The sequence below is a fragment of the Bombina bombina genome, chromosome 2 (assembly GCF_027579735.1).
Source record: "Bombina bombina isolate aBomBom1 chromosome 2, aBomBom1.pri, whole genome shotgun sequence".
Classification (NCBI taxonomy): domain Eukaryota; kingdom Metazoa; phylum Chordata; class Amphibia; order Anura; family Bombinatoridae; genus Bombina; species Bombina bombina.
This window is the reverse complement of record NC_069500.1, coordinates 976,180,493-976,200,620: the sequence shown is the minus strand read 5'-3', so window position 1 is coordinate 976,200,620 and position 20,128 is coordinate 976,180,493. Positions and strand designations below refer to the sequence as shown.

The 20,128-nt window shown below is 41.7% G+C and overlaps 1 protein-coding gene across 3 annotated transcripts in view; it reads left to right on the top strand.

The window, feature by feature from the left end:
* Nucleotides 1–20,128, top strand: part of MANBA (mannosidase beta) — a 143,037-nt gene that overhangs the window by 96,703 nt on the left and 26,206 nt on the right. For all 3 annotated transcript variants that reach the window (XM_053703498.1, XM_053703497.1, XM_053703499.1), the window contains 5 exons: nt 6,540–6,707; nt 7,384–7,602; nt 14,392–14,556; nt 16,583–16,727; nt 18,900–19,042. In XM_053703498.1, coding sequence (XP_053559473.1) covers nt 6,540–6,707; nt 7,384–7,602; nt 14,392–14,556; nt 16,583–16,727; nt 18,900–19,042 — 840 coding nt within the window. The remainder of the gene's footprint in view (nt 1–6,539; nt 6,708–7,383; nt 7,603–14,391; nt 14,557–16,582; nt 16,728–18,899; nt 19,043–20,128) is intronic.

Sequence of the window (20,128 nt, the reverse complement as noted above, 5' to 3'; positions counted from 1 at the left end):
ATCGCGACCCGTTTCTGGGTAGTTTGTAATTAAGTCTGGACGCCATGAAATCTATTTCCGGCATCCCCCATCTGCTGCAGACATCTCGTGGTGGAGAGACCATTCCCCTGGATGAAACGTCTGTCTGCTCAGAAAATCCGCTTCCCAGTTGTCCACACCCGGAATGTGGATTGCTGAGAGCGAACAATTGTGAGTCTCTGCCCATTCCAGAATCCGAGATACTTCCCTCATTGCAAGGGAGCTTCTCGTTCCCCCCCTGGTGGTTTATGTAAGCCACCAAGGTAATGTTGTCCGATTGGAATCTGATGAATTGGGACTACCCCAGAGGGGAGGGGGCCAGGCCCTCAGAGCGTTGAATATCGCTCGAAGTTCCAAAATATTTATAGGTAGACTCGATTCCTCTAGAGTCCATCTGCCTTGTGCCCTTCTGGCACCCTAAACAGCTCCCCATCCTGGTAGACTTGCATCCGTGGTTACAATCTCCCAGGATGGTCTCAGGAAGGATGTTCCCTGGGACAACTGTCCCGTTTGGATTAACCAAAACAGGGACTCCCTCACCGGTCTGTCTAGAGATAACTGTTGGGACAAAACTGAATGATCGCCGTTCCATTGTCTCAACACGCACAGCTGAAGAGGTCTGAGATGGAACCTGGCGAATGGAATGTCATCTATGCTGGATACCATTAGCCTGATTACCTCCATACACCTGGCCACAGATGTCCTGGATGATGTCTGCAGGGCTAGACAGTTGGACACCAGCTTGCAACTTCTCTGGTCTGTCAAAAATATCCTTATTGCTGAAGAATCTATTATCGTACCCAGGAACTCCACCCTGTTGCTGGGGACCAATGAACTCTTTCCTTTGTTTATCTTCCACCCATGGGACCGAAGAAGAAAGAGAAGAGCTCTTGTGTGATCCACCGCCAGACTATAGGGTGGAGCCTGGACCAGAATATCGTCCAGATACGGTGCCACTGCAATCCCTCTGGCTCTCGCTACTGCAAGAAGAGATCTCAGAAGCTTGGGGCGGTCGCCAGACCAAATGGAAGGGCCGCAAACTGGAAGTGCTGGTCCAGGAAGGCGAACCTTAGAAATTTGATGGGATCCTTCTGGATTGGAGCATGACGGTAAGCATCCTTCAGGTCTATAGTTGTCATGAATTGCCCCTCTTGAACCAGGGGCAGAATTGACCTGATCGTCTCCATCTTGAACAATGGAACTGACAAACTTGTTTAGGGCCTTTAGGTCCAGAATTGGATGAAACATGCCCTCCTTCTTTGAGACCACGAAAAGGTTTGTATAATACCCCAGACCTCTTTCTACCGGAGGGACTGGGACGATTACTCAGAGAGATGAGAGATCTCTCACACACCCCAGGAAAGTGTCTCTCTTATATGTTCTTGAAGATATATTTGACAGGAGGAACCTGCCTCTGGGTGGATACAATTTGATACCTATCCTGTACCCCTGAGTGACGACCTCCAGGACTCAACAATCTGTAACGTCTCCCCCCCAGGCCTCCGCAAAAAGAGATAGTCTGCCCCCTACCTGGTCCAAGGACTGGTCGGGGGCTGCCCCTTCATGACGACTTTGACTTGGCTGACTTTTTGTTCTGCTTGAACTTGTTCCAAGAGTTTGTAGGCTTTCAAGATCCCTTAGATTGCTCAGATCTTCCGCAACATGGACTCATCTGTTTATCCATGGGTTCCTTAAAAGAGGACCTATACTCAAGCGGAATGGTCGTTCTTTTAGCGAGTGTGGAGATAGCACCATCCACCTTAGGGACGGTTCCCCACAGTTCAGTCTGCACGTCCGGAACGGTGAAAAGCTTCTTAAAAGAAGACGAGGGAGAAAAGGGCGAACCCAGTTTCCCCCATTCATTCTTAATAATGTTCGCCATTTTGATAGGAACCGGGAAGGCCTGGGGCACTACCCTGTACTCGTAAACCCTATCCAATTTAGGGATTGAAGGTTCCTCAGAGTTTCGGTCCCGGAACCTCCAGCGTAGCAAGCACTTCCCTCAGCAGAAAGCGCAAAAGATCCATCTTAAATTTGAAATCTAATTCCTCCGTAGACGGAGCCCTAGAAGTAGACGATTCCGACCCAGAAGCGACATCCTCCAATAAGTCGGAGTCGTCCTCAACGGATAATCTGTCTGAGACATCCAGCAGAGTCGAAGACCCCTAAGACGGATAGCAGTGCCGTACCTTCCGCTTGCACTTAGAAGGCAGAGACATCGAATTTATGGCCGCCGTCTGCAACTGATTGGCGAAGTCTGGAGGCCAAAGGGCCCCTCCCGGGGGAGGATTAGTAGTGCCCTGGGGAACTGCTTGTGTAATTGGATATGATTGTAGGGAACGCACCTCGCGGGGCGGAGAACAATCAGAGGTGGACTACTCAGTCGTACTAAGTACCTTATTCTTTTTCGATATAGCAATATTGTCAAAGCATCTGGGACAGAATTGTGTCGGCTGTTCGACCCGAACCTCCTCATAGTATACACAGTTAAACGGTTTGATATATTGGAGGATACTCTCTCCATAGCTTGCGCCTTTATTACGGACTTGATACATTTATTAAATGGCACCTTTATATCCCAATCGCCGGGGCACTCACCACCTCCTATGATCCGGACTACAAGAAACAGCTTTCGTCTCCGAACGCAGGTCGAGAAAGAGGAAGTTAGAGGCCACACCCGGTCACATGGAGTGCCATGCAGGACCACCCCTGCACTTGAGAGAGAGAGACGTGCCAAAAAAACCCTGCCTCAATAAAATCCCCCCTGTTCCATCACCCCCTTCCCAGGGTATTACCCTAGATTCTATACAGATAAAAGAAGTCACACTGTGACCCTGTCTTCTTACGTTATCATATATATATATATATATATATATATATATATATATATATATATATATAATGAAAAGATCTTACCAGAATCAACGCCGTGGAACAGGAACATGCCCTTTCAAGTGTGACAGGTTAGTAGCATCGCTCCTGACATGGACTTGAGAGAAGAAAATCAGGCAGTGAAACTCGTCAACGCTGATTGCTTACGGAGCTGTTAATATTAGTCGGGATGGTTTTGCAGAAGAACTCCCCCTGCATCTCCGAACTCTAACATTCACCCATGCTCTCACTGAGAAGCTGACAGGACTACTTAAAACTCCAGTCCCATTGCTAAGAGTACTACCCTCCATAAGAGACTACTCCAAATCTTCCGACACTTCTCTGCCAACCTTCTGTGATGAAAGGCAAAGAATGACTTGGGGATGAGGGGAGTAGGGGAGGTATTTAAGCCTTTGGCTGGGGTGTCTTTGCCTCCTCCTGGTAGCCATGTTCTTATTTCCCACAAGTGAGGAATGAAGCAGTGGACTCTCCTCCCCTTGAGATGGAAATAGAATTCAAAACTTTCCCTCCCAGGGGGCAGATTCCTCCACTCAAGGTTATCTGCAGACCAGGTAAAAAGAGAGGCATTCTTGAACTGCGTTCAGGACCTTTCCTCTCTGGGAGTGATTGTTCTAGTTCCAGGAAGGGAACAGGGTCTAGGATTCTATTCAAATCTGTTTGTGGTTCCTAAAGATGAGGGAACCTTTCAACCCATTTTAGACCTAAAGTGTCTCAACAAGTTTCTCAGGGTGCCATCCTTCAAAATGGAAACCATTCGTTCCATTTTTCCTTTGGACCAAGAGGATCAGTTCATGATGACTATAGACCTAAAGGATGCGTATCTTCATGTTCCCATCCACAGGGATCATCACAAGTTCTTAAGATTCGCCTTTCTAAACAAACACTTTGTGGCTCTTCCGTTTGGCCTTGCCACAGCTCCCAGAATTTTCTCAAAGGTTCTGGGGGCTCTCTTGGTAGTGATCAGGTCTCGGGAATTGCAGTGGCACCCTACCTGGATGACATATTGGTTCAGGCGCCATCTTTTCAACAAGCAAACTCTTATACAGAGATCTTGTTGTCTATTCTACATTCCCACAGATGGAAAGTGAATCAAGTGAAGAGTTCCCTTGTTCCAGCTACAAGGGTGGTTTTCCCTATAGATTCCCCATCTATGAACGTTTTTGCTTCCGGAGACCTTCCTGGGTGATTGTGACCATGGACGCCAGCCTGCTGGGCTGGGGAGCAGTCTGGGACTAGTTAAAGGCGCAGGGACTATGGACTCGGGAGGAGTCTGCTCTCCCAATAAACATCTTGGAGTTGAGAGCGATTTACAATGCTCTGATGGCTTGGCCTCAATTGGCTTTTTAGCCCGGTTTATCAGGTTTCAGTCGGACAACATCACCTCAGTGGCTTACATCAACCACCAGGGAGGGACTCGGAGTTCCTTAGCCATGAAGGGGATGGCACGGATTATTCACTGGGCGGAAGCTCACAATTGTTTATCTGCCATCCACATTCCTGGAGTGGACAACTGGGAAGCGGATTTCTTGAGCAGACATTTCATCCCGGGGAGTGGGCTCTCCATCTAGAGGTGTTCTCCAGGTTAACCCTCAAATGGGGGGGTGCCAGAGTTGGATCTGATGGCATCTCGGCAGAACGTCAAGCTTCCAAGGTATGGTTCAAGGTCAAGAGATCCTCAGGCCGCTCTGATAGATGCTCTGGCGGTTCCTTGGGATTTCGGTCTAGCATACCTGTTTCCTCCGTTTGCGCTCCTTCCACGAGTTATTGCTCGTATCAAACAAGAGAGAGCATCAGTAATTCTAATAGCTCCTGCATGCCCTCGCAGGATCTGGTATTCAGACCTAGTGAAGATGTCATCTCTGCTACCTTGGAGGTTTCCTCTGAGGAAGGACATTCTAACTCAGGGTCCATTTCTCCATCTAAGTCTCGGTTCTCTGAAGCTGACTGCTTCCAGATTGAACGCTTAGTTCTGTCTAAGTGTGGATTTTCTGAGTCGGTCATTGAGACCATGATCCAGGCTCACAAGCCTGTTACTCGAAAAATTTACTATAAGGTATGGCGTAAATACCTTTTTATTAGTGTGAATCTAAAGGCTACTCTTGGAGTAGGGTCAGGATTCCTAGAATCCTGTCTTTTCTCCAGGAAGCTCTAAAGAGAGGGTTGTCAGTCAGTTCTCTGAAAGGTCAGATTTCTGAAGTATCTATTTTGTTACACAAGCGTCTGGTGGATGTGCCAGATGTTTAATCTTTTTGTCAGGCCCTAGTCAGAATCAGGCCTGTGTCTAAACCTGTTGCTCCTCCTTGGAGCCTTAATCTTGTTCTTAAAGTTTTGCAGCAGGCACCGTTTGAGCCAATGCATTTCATAGATATTAAGTTGCTATCTTGGAATGTTTCATTTCTTATTGCTATCTCTTCTGCTCGGAGAGTTTCGGAACTCTCGGCTTTGCAGTGTGATTCGCCTTAGCTTATCCTTCATGTGGATAAGGCGGTTCTTCATACTAAATTGGAGTTTCTTCCTAAAGTTGTTTCGGATAGGTATATTAATCAGGAAATTGTTGTTCCTTCTCTCTGTCCCAATCCTCCTTCTCATAAAGAACGTCTGTTGCACAACTTGGATGTTGTGCCTGCTCTAAAATTCGCCCTACAGGCGACTAAGGATTTTCGCCAGTCTTCTGCCCTGTTTGTTTGTTTCTCAGAAAAGCATAAGTGTCAGAAGGCTACTTCTCTTTCCCTCTGGTTGAGAAGTATGATTCATTTTGCGTATGAGACTGCTGGACAGCAGCCTCCTGAGAGAATTACAGCTCATTCCACTAGGGCTGTCTCCTCTTCTTGGGCTTTCAAACATGAAGTTTCTGTGGAACAGATTTGCAAGGCTGCAACTTTGTCCTCTCTGCATACTTTTTCCAAATCTTCCAAATTTGATACTTTTGCCTCGGCTGAGGCCTCTTTTTGGGGAAAGATTCTTCAAGCGGTGGTGCCTACTGTTTAGGTCTGCCTATCTTGTTCTCTCTCCCTGTTCATTCGGTGTCCTCTAGCTTGGGTATTGGTTCCCACTAGTAATTGAATGACATTGTGGACTCTCCATATCTTAGGAAAGAAAACAAAATGTATGCTTACCTGATAAATTTCTGTCTTTCTGGATATGGAGAGTCCATGACCCCACCCTTTATTTTTGACTAAACCTCAGGCACCTCTATTCCTTTGTGTTATTTCTTTTTCCATTTCCCTTCGGTCGAATGACTGGGGATTATGGGTAGGGGAGTGAAACTTAACAGCTCCTCCTCCTGCTGACCAGGAGTGATTATTCCCACTAGTAATTGAATGACGCTATGGACTCTCCATATCCGGAAATAAATACATTTATCAGGTAAGCATACATTTTGTTGTTATTTTTCTCTTTGTTTAATGTATTTTTAAAGCTGAGGTCTACCAATCTTAATCTTTGTTTTACCTTTATAACCCAGTTCTACTGGCACAATGTAGAAATCCTAATTCTTTTGTAGAATGCTGTTATAGAACTTTTTTGAGACTATTTAGTGTGTGTGTGTGGGGGGGGATTAAATATCCCCTCTATTACCATTTTCATCAAAACTTAAATATCTTGATTTCTATATTTTGTGCTTTTACCAGGTGAGGCGCCTTCGATCCCATCCATCTATAATTATCTGGAGTGGCAACAATGAAAATGAAGCAGCAATGGCTGAGGATTGGTTTTCAATTCCATCTACCCTGAGAGATGTTTTTACACAAAACTACCTCACCCTTTATATAAAAGTAATTCGAGAGCTTGTTCTTCAGGTGAGTGCACAAAAAACAGTAACAATGCAAAGGCTCTGTATTTATTATCTTCAGCATCCAGTGTTCCCCAAAAAATATGGAAGGTTTTAGACTCCAGTTCCACGTTAGGTCATTTTCTTATTGCAACTCTTTGTTCTCAATCTGAATCATGAAAGAAACATTTTGGGTTTCATGTCCCTTTAAATATTTTCTGGAGACTTCACTTTTTGATTTAAATCTCCCTTTAAAAAGAAAAAGTAAATACTGATTTAAAAATGTACAGACTGTTAAAAAATGTTTCCTTGATAAATCTGTATTGTTTCTATAAATCATAGCAAGTAAGAGTATATATTTTACATTACTATGAGATGTTTTCTTGCTTTGTCAACAAGATATATTAAGCTACCATGCCACAGACAATTATTTTTATTGGAAATCTGTTTTTCTCTAAAGCTAGTGAGACATTTACAAGAATTCTGTTAATTTAACCCTCATATTTAGCTTTGTTGAATTTGTATTACTTTGCACAACTTTATGGATTATAAAAACATTCTCAAGTAGAATGATTAGTTTTGTCAATTGTAAAAAAATAAAAAATAAAATAGAACTTTGAGTAAATTGATAGTTGTGTGCCATTAGCAATGATAATTCTGTATTCTTTTCAAGTCTTTTATTGTCTTATTTCTTTTCTCTTTAGATGGATGAGAGCCGACCTTTTCTTGCTTCTAGTCCAACAAATGGAAAAGAGACAATAAAAGAGAACTGGCTCGCCAAAAACCCTTATGACCATCTTTATGGCGACATTCATTATTATAACTATATGGCAGACTGCTGGGACTGGAAAGAATTCCCTAAAGCTCGATTTGCCTCAGAATATGGATTTCAGTCCTGGCCATCATTCAGTACATTAGATAAGGTAAGAAGCACTGTTTTGTCTCCATCATGACTTCTGTGTAAAACTATTGTGACGTATGTTTGCAGTATGTAGATTAATTTCTTCTATGTCTTAAAGGGTCATGAAACCCACATTTTTTTTCTTTCATGATTTAGAAAGAACATGCAATTTTAAACAACTTTCCAATTTACTTCTATTATTTAATTTGTTTTCTTCTATCGTTATCCTTTGCTGAAAGGTTTAGCTAAGCTCAGGAGCAGCAAAGAACCTAGGTTCTAGCTGCTAATTTGTGGCTGCATATATATATATACTGATTGTCATTGGCTCACTCATGTGTTCAGTAGTGCATTGCTTCTCCTTCAACAAACAATACCAAGAGAATGAAGCAAATTTGATAATAGAAGTAAACTGGAAAGTTGTTTAAAATTGTATGTTCTACCTAAATCATGAAATAATTTTTTTGGCTTTCATGTTCCTTTTAAAGCTTTGTGCTACAGAGCTAGCAATTTGTCTTGTGTGTCACCATGGGTCCACATGCCATAGGTTCACCACTTCTGCTATAGAGATTTCGAATTTCCTCTCCAACATTTCCATCTATACAAGGATTCAAAATGTTATAAGTTTACATTTATCGCTCACCAACAACTTTTTTATTTCAACGTAATCCTTTTCAAGGAATGTCTGTAGCAAGACTGTAGACACTGACCCTCATGATCCTTGATATGTGCAGTTATTGAAGTAAATGCCATTTCTCCAACATAGGTGTGTCCGGTCCACGGCGTCATCCTTACTTGTGGGATATTCTCTTCCCCAACAGGAAATGGCAAAGAGCCCAGCAAAGCTGGTCACATGATCCCTCCTAGGCTCCGCCTACCCCAGTCATTCTCTTTGCCGTTGTACAGGCAACATCTCCACGGAGATGGCTTAGAGTTTTTTAGTGTTTAACTGTAGTTTTTATTATTCAATCAAGAGTTTGTTATTTTGAAATAGTGCTGGTATGTACTATTTACTCAGAAACAGAAAAGAGATGAAGATTTCTGTTTGTATGAGGAAAATGATTTTAGCAACCGTCACTAAAATCCATGGCTGTTCCACACAGGACTGTTGAGAGCAATTAACTTCAGTTGGGGGAACAGTGAGCAGTCTCTTGCTGCTTGAGGTATGACACATTCTAACAAGACGATGTAATGCTGGAAGCTGTCATTTTCCCTATGGGATCCGGTAAGCCATGTTTATTACGATCGTAAATAAGGGCTTCACAAGGGCTTATTAAGACTGTAGACTTTTTCTGGGCTAAATCGATTCATTATTAACACATATTTAGCCTTGAGGAATCATTTTATTTGGGTATTTTGATATAATAATATCGGCAGGCACTGTTTTAGACACCTTATTCTTTAGGGGCTTTCCCAAAGCATAGGCAGAGCCTCATTTTCGCGCCGGTGTTGCGCACTTGTTTTTGAGAGGCATGGCATGCAGTCGCATGTGAGAGGAGCTCTGATACTTAGAAAAGACTTTCTGAAGGCGTTATTTGGTATCGTATTCCCCTTTGGGCTTGGTTGGGTCTCAGCAAAGCAGATACCAGGGACTGTAAAGGGGTTAAAGTTCAAAACGGCTCCGGTTCCGTTATTTTATGGGTTAAAGCTTCCAAATTTGGTGTGCAATACTTTTAAGGCTTTAAGACACTGTGGTGAAAATTTGGTGAATTTTGAACAATTCCTTCATGTTTTTTCGCAATTGCAGTAATAAAGTGTGTTCAGTTTAAAATTTAAAGTGACAGTAACGGTTTTATTTTAAAACGTTTTTTGTACTTTGTTATCAAGTTTATGCCTGTTTAACATGTCTGAACTACCAGATAGACTGTGTTCTGAATGTGGGGAAGCCAGAATTCCTATTCATTTAAATAAATGTGATTTATGTGACATTGACAATGATGCCCAAGATGATTCCTCAAGTGAGGGGAGTAAGCATGGTACTGCATCATTCCCTCCTTCGTCTACACGAGTCTTGCCCACTCAGGAGGCCCCTAGTACATCTAGCGCGCCAATACTCCTTACTATGCAACAATTAACGGCTGTAATGGATAATTCTGTCAAAAACATTTTAGCCAAAATGAACACTTATCAGCGTAAGCGCGACTGCTCTGTTTTAGATACTGAAGAGCATGACGACGCTGATAATGTTTCTGAAGGGCCCCTAACCCAGTCTGATGGGGCCAGGGAGGTTTTGTCTGAGGGAGAAATTACTGATTCAGGGAACATTTCTCAACAAGCTGAACCTGATGTGATTACATTTAAATTTAAGTTGGAACATCTCCGCATTCTGCTTAAGGAGGTATTATCCACTCTGGATGATTGTGACAAGTTGGTCATCCCAGAGAAACTATGTAAAATGGACAAGTTCCTAGAGGTGCCGGGGCTCCCAGAAGCTTTTCCTATACCCAAGCGGGTGGCGGACATTGTTAATAAAGAATGGGAAAGGCCCGGTATCCCTTTCGTCCCTCCCCCCATATTTAAAAAATTGTTTCCTATGGTCGACCCCAGAAAGGACTTATGGCAGACAGTCCCCAAGGTCGAGGGAGCGGTTTCCACTTTAAACAAACGCACCACTATACCCATAGAGGATAGTTGTGCTTTCAAAGATCCTATGGATAAAAAATTAGAAGGTTTGCTTAAAAAGATGTTTGTTCAGCAGGGTTACCTTCTACAACCAATTTCATGCGTGGTCCCTGTCGCTACAGCCGCATGTTTCTGGTTCGATGAGCTGATAAAGGCGGTCGATAGTGATTCTCCTCCTTATGAGGAGATTATGGACAGAATCAATGCTCTCAAATTGGCTAATTCTTTTACCCTAGACGCCACTTTGCAATTGGCTAGGTTAGCGGCTAAGAATTCTGGGTTTGCTATTGTGGCGCGCAGAGCGCTTTGGTTGAAATCTTGGTCGGCTGATGCGTCTTCCAAGAGCAAGCTACTTAACATTCCTTTCAAGGGGAAAACGCTGTTTGGCCCTGACTTGAAAGAGATTATCTCTGATATCACTGGGGGTAAGGGCCACGCCCTTCCTCAGGATCGGCCTTTCAAGGCAAAAAATAAACCTAATTTTCGTCCCTTTCGTAGAAACGGACCAGCCCAAAGTGCTACGTCCTCTAAGCAAGAGGGTAATACTTCTCAAGCCAAGCCAGCTTGGAGACCAATGCAAGGCTGGAACAAGGGAAAGCAGGCCAAGAAACCTGCCACTGCTACCAAGACAGCATGAAATGTTGGCCCCCGATCCGGGACCGGATCTGGTGGGGGGCAGACTCTCTCTCTTCGCTCAGGCTTGGGCAAGAGATGTTCTGGATCCTTGGGCGCTAGAAATAGTCTCCCAAGGTTATCTTCTGGAATTCAAGGGGCTTCCCCCAAGGGGGAGGTTCCACAGGTCTCAGTTGTCTTCAGACCACATAAAAAGACAGGCATTCTTACATTGTGTAGAAGACCTGTTAAAAATGGGAGTGATTCATCCTGTTCCATTAAGAGAACAAGGGATGGGGTTCTACTCCAATCTGTTCATAGTTCCCAAAAAAGAGGGAACGTTCAGACCAATCTTAGATCTCAAGATCTTAAACAAGTTTCTCAAGGTTCCATCGTTCAAGATGGAAACCATTCGAACTATTCTTCCTTCCATCCAGGAAGGTCAATTCATGACCACGGTGGATTTAAAGGATGCGTATCTACATATTCCTATCCACAAGGAACATCATCGGTTTCTAAGGTTCGCATTCCTGGACAAGCATTACCAGTTCGTGGCGCTTCCTTTCGGATTAGCCACTGCTCCAAGGATTTTCACAAAGGTACTAGGGTCCCTTCTAGCTGTGCTAAGACCAAGGGGCATTGCTGTAGTACCTTACTTGGACGACATTCTGATTCAAGCGTCGTCCCTTCCTCAAGCAAAGGCTCACACGGACATAGTCCTGGCCTTTCTCAGATCTCACGGATGGAAAGTGAACGTGGAAAAGAGTTCTCTATCTCCGTCAACAAGGGTTCCCTTCTTGGGAACAATAATAGACTCCTTAGAAATGAGGATATTTCTGACAGAGGCCAGAAAAACAAAGCTTCTAGACTCTTGTCGGATACTTCATTCCGTTCCTCTTCCTTCCATAGCTCAGTGCATGGAAGTGATCGGGTTGATGGTAGCGGCAATGGACATAGTTCCTTTTGCGCGCATTCATCTAAGACCATTACAACTGTGCATGCTCAGTCAGTGGAATGGGGATTATACAGACTTGTCTCCGAAGATACAAGTAAATCAGAGGACCAGAGACTCACTCCGTTGGTGGCTGTCCCTGGACAACCTGTCACAAGGGATGACATTCCGCAGACCAGAGTGGGTCATTGTCACGACCGACGCCAGTCTGATGGGCTGGGGCGCGGTCTGGGGATCCCTGAAGGCTCAGGGTCTTTGGTCTCCGGAAGAATCTCTTCTACCGATAAATATTCTGGAACTGAGGGCGATATTCAATGCTCTCAAGGCTTGGCCTCAGCTAGCGAGGGCCAAGTTCATACGGTTTCAATCAGACAACATGACAACTGTTGCGTACATCAACCATCAGGGGGGAACAAGGAGTTCCCTAGCGATGGAAGAAGTGACAAAAATCATTCTATGGGCGGAGTCTCACTCCTGCCACCTGTCCGCTATCCACATCCCAGGAGTGGAAAATTGGGAAGCGGATTTTCTGAGTCGTCAGACATTGCATCCGGGGGAGTGGGAACTCCATCCGGAAATCTTTGCCCAAGTCACTCAGCTGTGGGGCATTCCAGACATGGATCTGATGGCCTCTCGTCAGAACTTCAAAGTTCCTTGCTACGGGTCCAGATCCAGGGATCCCAAGGCGGCTCTAGTGGATGCACTAGTAGCACCTTGGACCTTCAAACTAGCTTATGTGTTCCCGCCGTTTCCTCTCATCCCCAGGCTGGTAGCCAGGATCAATCAGGAGAGGGCGTTGGTGATCTTGATAGCTCCTGCGTGGCCACGCAGGACTTGGTATGCAGATCTGGTGAATATGTCATCGGCTCCACCTTGGAAGCTACCTTTGAGACGAGACCTTCTTGTTCAGGGTCCGTTCGAACATCCGAACCTGGTTTCACTCCAGCTGACTGCTTGGAGATTGAACGCTTGATCTTATCGAAGCGAGGGTTCTCAGATTCTGTTATCGATACTCTTGTTCAGGCCAGAAAGCCTGTAACTAGAAAGATTTACCACAAAATTTGGAAAAAATATATCTGTTGGTGTGAATCTAAAGGATTCCCTTGGGATAAGGTTAAGATTCCTAAGATTCTATCCTTCCTTCAAGAAGGATTGGAAAAAGGATTATCTGCAAGTTCCCTGAAGGGACAGATTTCTGCCTTGTCTGTGTTACTTCACAAAAAGCTGGCAGCTGTGCCAGATGTTCAAGCCTTTGTTCAGGCTCTGGTTAGAATTAAGCCTGTTTACAAACCTTTGACTCCTCCTTGGAGTCTCAATTTAGTTCTTTCAGTTCTTCAGGGGGTTCCGTTTGAACCCTTACATTCCGTTGATATTAAGTTATTATCTTGGAAAGTTTTGTTTTTAGTTGCAATTTCTTCTGCTAGAAGAGTTTCAGAATTATCTGCTCTGCAGTGTTCTCCTCCTTATCTGGTGTTCCATGCAGATAAGGTGGTTTTACGTACTAAACCTGGTTTTCTTCCAAAAGTTGTTTCTAACAAAAACATTAACCAGGAGATTATCGTACCTTCTCTGTGTCCGAAACCAGTTTCAAAGAAGGAACGTTTGTTGCACAATTTGGATGTTGTTCGCGCTCTAAAATTCTATTTAGATGCTACAAAGGATTTTAGACAAACATCTTCCTTGTTTGTTGTTTATTCTGGTAAAAGGAGAGGTCAAAAAGCAACTTCTACCTCTCTCTCTTTTTGGATTAAAAGTATCATCAGATTGGCTTACGAGACTGCCGGACGGCAGCCTCCCGAAAGAATCACAGCTCATTCCACTAGGGCTGTGGCTTCCACATGGGCCTTCAAGAACGAGGCTTCTGTTGATCAGATATGTAGGGCAGCGACTTGGTCTTCACTGCACACTTTTACCAAATTTTACAAGTTTGATACTTTTGCTTCTTCTGAGGCTATTTTTGGGAGAAAGGTTTTGCAAACCGTGGTGCCTTCCATTTAGGTGACCTGATTTGCTCCCTCCCTTCATCCGTGTCCTAAAGCTTTGGTATTGGTTCCCACAAGTAAGGATGACGCCGTGGACCGGACACACCTATGTTGGAGAAAACAGAATTTATGTTTACCTGATAAATTACTTTCTCCAACGGTGTGTCCGGTCCACGGCCCGCCCTGGTTTTTTTAATCAGGTCTGATAATTTATTTTCTTTAACTACAGTCACCACGGTACCATATGGTTTCTCCTATGCAAATATTCCTCCTTAACGTCGGTCGAATGACTGGGGTAGGCGGAGCCTAGGAGGGATCATGTGACCAGCTTTGCTGGGCTCTTTGCCATTTCCTGTTGGGGAAGAGAATATCCCACAAGTAAGGATGACGCCGTGGACCGGACACACCGTTGGAGAAAGTAATTTATCAGGTAAACATAAATTCTGTTTTTATTTAATTGTGTATGTTTTAACATATTACTGCATATTATTCCATTTGGGATTTGGTGTTTAGGCACACGCTACTAATATATTAATGATAGCACATTTGTTTCACACACAGCAAGAGAACACAAAAAGATTTAGTCATTGTCTGGTTACATATGAAGGATAACTGAATATGATTAAAATGTATTCTGCTTAATTAGGTTTCCCTACGTGATGACTGGTCTTACATTAGCAATTTCAGTTCCCACCGGCAGCACCATTTGAATGGTAACAAGGAGATGCTTATACAGGCTGCTCTTCACTACAAGATGCCATTATCCAGTGATCCTGTTATAGAATTTCAACATACCTTATACTTGACTCAGGTAACACAAGAATATATTGCACCTTATCATGTAAAGTACTGTAGCATAGCATGGCTTCTTATAGAAAGTAATATCTCCTGATAACTTCCATATCTAATTGACTATGTGGGAAAGATTTTGAGCTTACACAAGTTGACCATATTGACTTTTAGGTGAATGATAAGGAGCGCCGTTGATTGAAAGGAGAAGTCTTTAGTTTGTTTCCAAACTGTTCCAGTCCAGAGTCACTTGATCTACCAACATTTTGCTGTTTTAATGCTCTCTGTATGTCTCCACATGTAACTAGTAAAAGATATTGAAAATGGTGCTTTCAACCTTTTTTGCCTAATCCTATATTCCAAAAAGCCAGGTATGTTTGTCCGATGCAGTCGTGCGCAGTAGAGACTGCAGCGCGAGACAAACATCCCTATCTGTAAGGAAGGATAAGTCATTGAGGATCAGACAGCAAGGGGGGATGGACCGCTGCACTAAAGGAAAAAAAAAAGTTGAGAGCGGCAGGGAAGGGGAGGGAGGGAAGGAGAGGGGGGATCCAAGTGAATGCGGATTTTGGCTTTAGGACTAGTTTTATAATATTACAGTTGATAAATTTGAACCAAATGCTCTTTAATGAAAGTAGTCCTTTCTCTATACCTTTTTTGTATCCTCTTCATGTGTTTTTTTTGTTTTTTTGTAACACTTGTGTTTATATATTTAAAGTACTACTTACATGGAAATTACAATTTCATAGTATGTACACGTAGTATCTCTAAACAACCACTAGGGACAGTGTTCCTGTATCTTGAGAAGTGATCCTCTGGTTTGATATGCAATGAATTGTAGTATAGGAAGTGCATGAGAAAGATGGGGTATAACAACTTGACTGCCAAAGATGGCATCCCATCGTCACCAGCCAAAACTTTATATAAATTATTCAATAATTTGTTTGTTCTTAAATAGATGTTGAAATCAATTTAAACTTTCAAGATTCCAATTGACTTCGTTTATCAAATTGATTGGTTCCTCTTGGCATCCTGTAAGGTTATCTCCTTTCAATAACGGCATACTTAGGTAGGTTCTGGAGAGTGCATGCGTCTTGAGCACTTTTTGTGTAACTTTGTTGCAAATACTGCTGTCATTTAGTGCTGAAGGCACATGCATGCTCTAGAGCTCTTATGGGCAGGAGTTGAGATGTACTTTTGATAAAACAAAAATTGGAAAGTTTTTAAATCTGTATGCGCTATTAGTCCTAAAAGTTTAATTTTCTCTTGAAGACCTGTTTTGCTAAAAACTTGAAACATTGCATTTATCTAAAATGGTCTTTGATCTCAAATGTGCTCCATGCCCAGATAGGCACTTTGACGGCATTTTCTGCTATCAAAGTGGTTCAGAACCTCTTACCTAAAGTCTTTCAGTGGTTTATGACATAAATTGTCATAAAAAACACCTTTCCAATTTATTTCTATTATCAAATTTACTTTGTCTCTTGCTATCCTTTGTTTAAAAGCAGGTAAGTAAATTTAGGGGGGGGGGTGTAGTGTCAAAAGCAATTTTGCCTATATAGTGCTGCAAACAGTGTTATACAATTGCAAAAGCACTACATGGCAGCAGTATTTCCCTCCCATACAGTACTCCAGACATGAGCATGCTACCTACCTATGTATCTTTTTCAACAAAGGATACGAAAACAAAAGTGCATTTTATAATAGTAGTTATTTTTTTATTTTGTATTTTTAAATTGCATGCTATGTTCGAATCCTTAAAGAAAATATCCCTTTAACTGATGATTGCATTTTTTTTTTTTGCGTAGACAATGCGGCCAATTTTTTTTTTTTTTTTTGCAAATACTATATTTTTTGGCATAAATTAAAGTAATACACACCATATATTATCACCCCCCATAATATTGCACAAGCCACAAAACCTATGGCACATACATCGTTACTTAATCCCAGACATTTCATAATAGGACAGATTTAATAGTTTAAATTTCATCTGGCTATTTTTGTAAAATAACAGTCAATCTTTCTCATTTTCACCTCTCTTTTAGGTAATGCAGGCACAATGTGTGAAACTTCAAACTGAGTTCTATAGACAGAGTCAGAATGAAATAATCAGTGGAGAAGGACATACAATGGGGGCTCTGTACTGGCAATTAAATGACATTTGGCAGGCTCCTTCGTGGTCATCAATAGGTAGGCTAGAGTAAAACCATATCAGTACTTGGTGTATACTGTATTTCTTTCATACAGGTGGTGAGAGTCCAAGATTTATTACTCCTGGGAACTACACTTCCCTACCACTTGGTGGGGGCAAAGATTCCCAAACCCCAATAGCTCTATAAAACCGCTCCCACCTCACAGGTACCTAAGTTTTGTCTTTTCCTCCACTAGAGATGGTTGAAGAATGAAGATGTGCATTTGATTCTACAGAGAAAGGGGTTTCAGTCTATGTTGAGGCCCGTTTTCCCCTCAGAGTACAGTGTTTGTCAGAGGGATGTATATGGTGTATGGTTGTTGGGTCTTTTTTTAGTTTCACCTCATGGGAAAATTTGTCACAGGCCTTCCATAATTAGTCGCAGGGACTTGTCTTTTGCCTCCATTTATGGATTTACAATATACTAATCTATAGCCTTTTCTGATCTGTTTCAGTACTGGTTTGGCTTTCTGCTGGTTTTACTGGTGTCTGTTGGTAAGTATCATATTTTTATCTGTATCAGTGTTTCTCAGGACCCTTAACAGGCCAGATACTAGAGCACGGGTGAAATAATCAGCTGATCAGTAGCCATGGTTTCGAACCTACTCTCACCCTTCAGATGATTATTTCACCTGTGCTCTAGAAAGATATAATGAATATCTAGCCTGTTAAGGGTCCTGAGGATTGGAGTTGAAAAACACGGATCTATATGACACTCCCATAGCCTTATGTGGGTATTTATTGTTATATATTGATTGATATAGTCAGTCCTTGGGACAGAATCTATATATTATTCCCCTTTTGTTAGTTTGTTTTGCAGTTATTGGATTGTGGGTGCGCTTAGTTCATTTGAATTTTTTACATTGGCCTTTGGGACAGAGCACTTCAGGTTAGCACTCTTGAGCCCTTAGGATTGCATAGGTTTTTTTTTTTTCCACGTGCACTCTAGAATATTAGTTTTTTTGGCTTAACACACATCGGGTTAGCACACTTATGCCCTCTAGTACACACACGTCAGATTTGGCATGCTATTTTATCTATTTCTCTGTTATTTTTCAGTTGAGCTTAGCACGCTTCGAATTTGTAAGTATTTAATATAGCTTCTTTAGGAGGGTGTACGTTTTTCCATTCCTCAATAGCTTTTTTAAAGGGTTACATATGATGCTGTTGTAGTTCAATGCTATAATAGACCTTTCTGATTCTGTCCCTAAATCTTCGGCTTCGGTTGACCAAATTTGCAAGCCAGCTACTTGGTCTTTGCATACTTATACTAAATTCTACCATTTTTATGTTTTTACTTCTTCTGAGGCTTTGGTAGGAAGGTCATTCTGGCAGCTGTCTCACCTTGATTGTTTAAATTTTAAGTGCATTAAAAAAATGGGTTTTGGGTTTTTGTGGATTTAGTTTTTCAGTGAAAAAAAATATAATTCTAAATCCCACCCTTTATGTCTCATTACTCATGGACTCCACAGCTTGGGTATTAGTTCCCAGGAGTAATGGATCATGGACTCTCACCACCTGTATGAAAGAAAACATAATTTATGCTTACCTGATAAATTCATTTCTTTCATGGTGGTGACAGCCCAGGAGACCCCAGCCTATGTTTTTGCTGGTGTGTTTTTTATTTTCTTAATTAAAGGGATACTGAACTTAAATTGTTTCTTTCATGATTCGGATAGAACATGCAATTTTAAGCAACTTTCTAATTTATTACTATTATCAATTTTTCTTTGTTCTCTTGGTATCTTTATTTGATAAAGCAGGAATGAAAGCTTACAAGTTTGCCTATTTTTGGTTAAGCACCCTTGATAGCGCTTGCTGATTGGTGGCTAAATTTATCCACCAATCTGCAAGCGCTACCCAGGTGCTGAACCAAAGATGGGCTGGTTTGTAAGCTTACATTCCTGCTTTTTAAAATAAAGTTATCTAGTGAATGAAGAAAATCGATAATAGGAGTAAATTAGAATGTTGCTTAAAATTGCATGCTCTATCTGGATCATGAAAGAAACTTCGGTAATAGAACCCATTGCTAAATAAGTTACCTGCCCCTGTTGGAAGACCACTTGTACCTATTGTTCTTTATTGCAAATCTTGTCCGGTTGCAGTAAATTAAAATAGAAACGTTTCCCCAGATACCAATCAGCTCATTTTTTTGTTGTTATTTCCTGCAGAGTATGGGGGGAAGTGGAAAATGCTTCATTACTATGCAAAGAACTTTTTTGCTCCTGTCGTGGCAAGTGCTTTTGAAGATAATGATATTCTGCATATTTATGGAGTGTCTGATCTGCTGCAAAATCAGTCTTTTAAACTTGTGGTAAGGTTGTTTTCTATTATATTTTTAATACAACATAATGCAAAATAAAATTATTTCGTTTTTATGTTAAATTTCTTGTTATTTCCTTTTAAACAGTATTAAATATAGGGCTGGATTTCAGCATATACTGACCATGACACAACTTTATAATCTAAGCATTTTCTTGTCCCCTTAAAGGGACATGGAACCCAAATTTTTTCTTTTATCATTTAGAAAGAGCATGCAATTTTAAACATCTTTCTAATTTACTTCTAGTATCTAATGTGCTTCATTCTCTTGATATCCTTTGCTGAAAATCATATCTAGATAGCCTCAGTAGCTGCTGATTGATAGCTGCACATAGATGCCTCGTGATTGGCTCACACATGTGCATTGCTATTTCTTCAACACAGGATATCTAAAGAATGAAGCAAATTAGATAATAGATATAAATTGGAATGTTGTTTAAAATTGTAATGTTGTTTAAAATTGTATTCTCCATCTGAATCATGAAAGACAAATTTTGGGTTTAAAGTCCCTTTAAGCCTACATCAGATGCTTAGGGTATAAAGTCATGCTAATGATTAGCTATACTTGGATCCAAGAACATAAATAGTGAATTGTAAAGTTGCTTCATTTGAACAACAAATAAGTAAAAATTAACTCCATGGTCACTTCTAATGTTGCCATGTCAATAACAGGCTCCTCCCCCTACAAGCACCCTCTGTCAGACTGGCTCTGTCAGAAATGATCGCCAAGTGTTTTAGTAAAATGACCAGTCTTGTAATTTACAGTGTGTAATTGTGTTCTGTAAATATTATTTTACCTACTATCATAATACTACAGAATATGTTGGTGTTTTATAAATAAATGGTGTTGATAGTAATAACAGGGTGTCAGGGTTTAGGAAAAAAGGTTAAATGATTAATAATTGATAGCACTTAAGCCAAATATATTGCCCTTGAATTAGTGTTAGCTGCAACAACCAGACTACACAGTGTTGGGTTTGTGAAAGCGCTGCAGTATAAAAATGAATAACTTTTATTTAAGGGTCATACCCTCATTAAAGAGACAGTCTAGTCAGAATTAAACTTTCATGATTCAGAT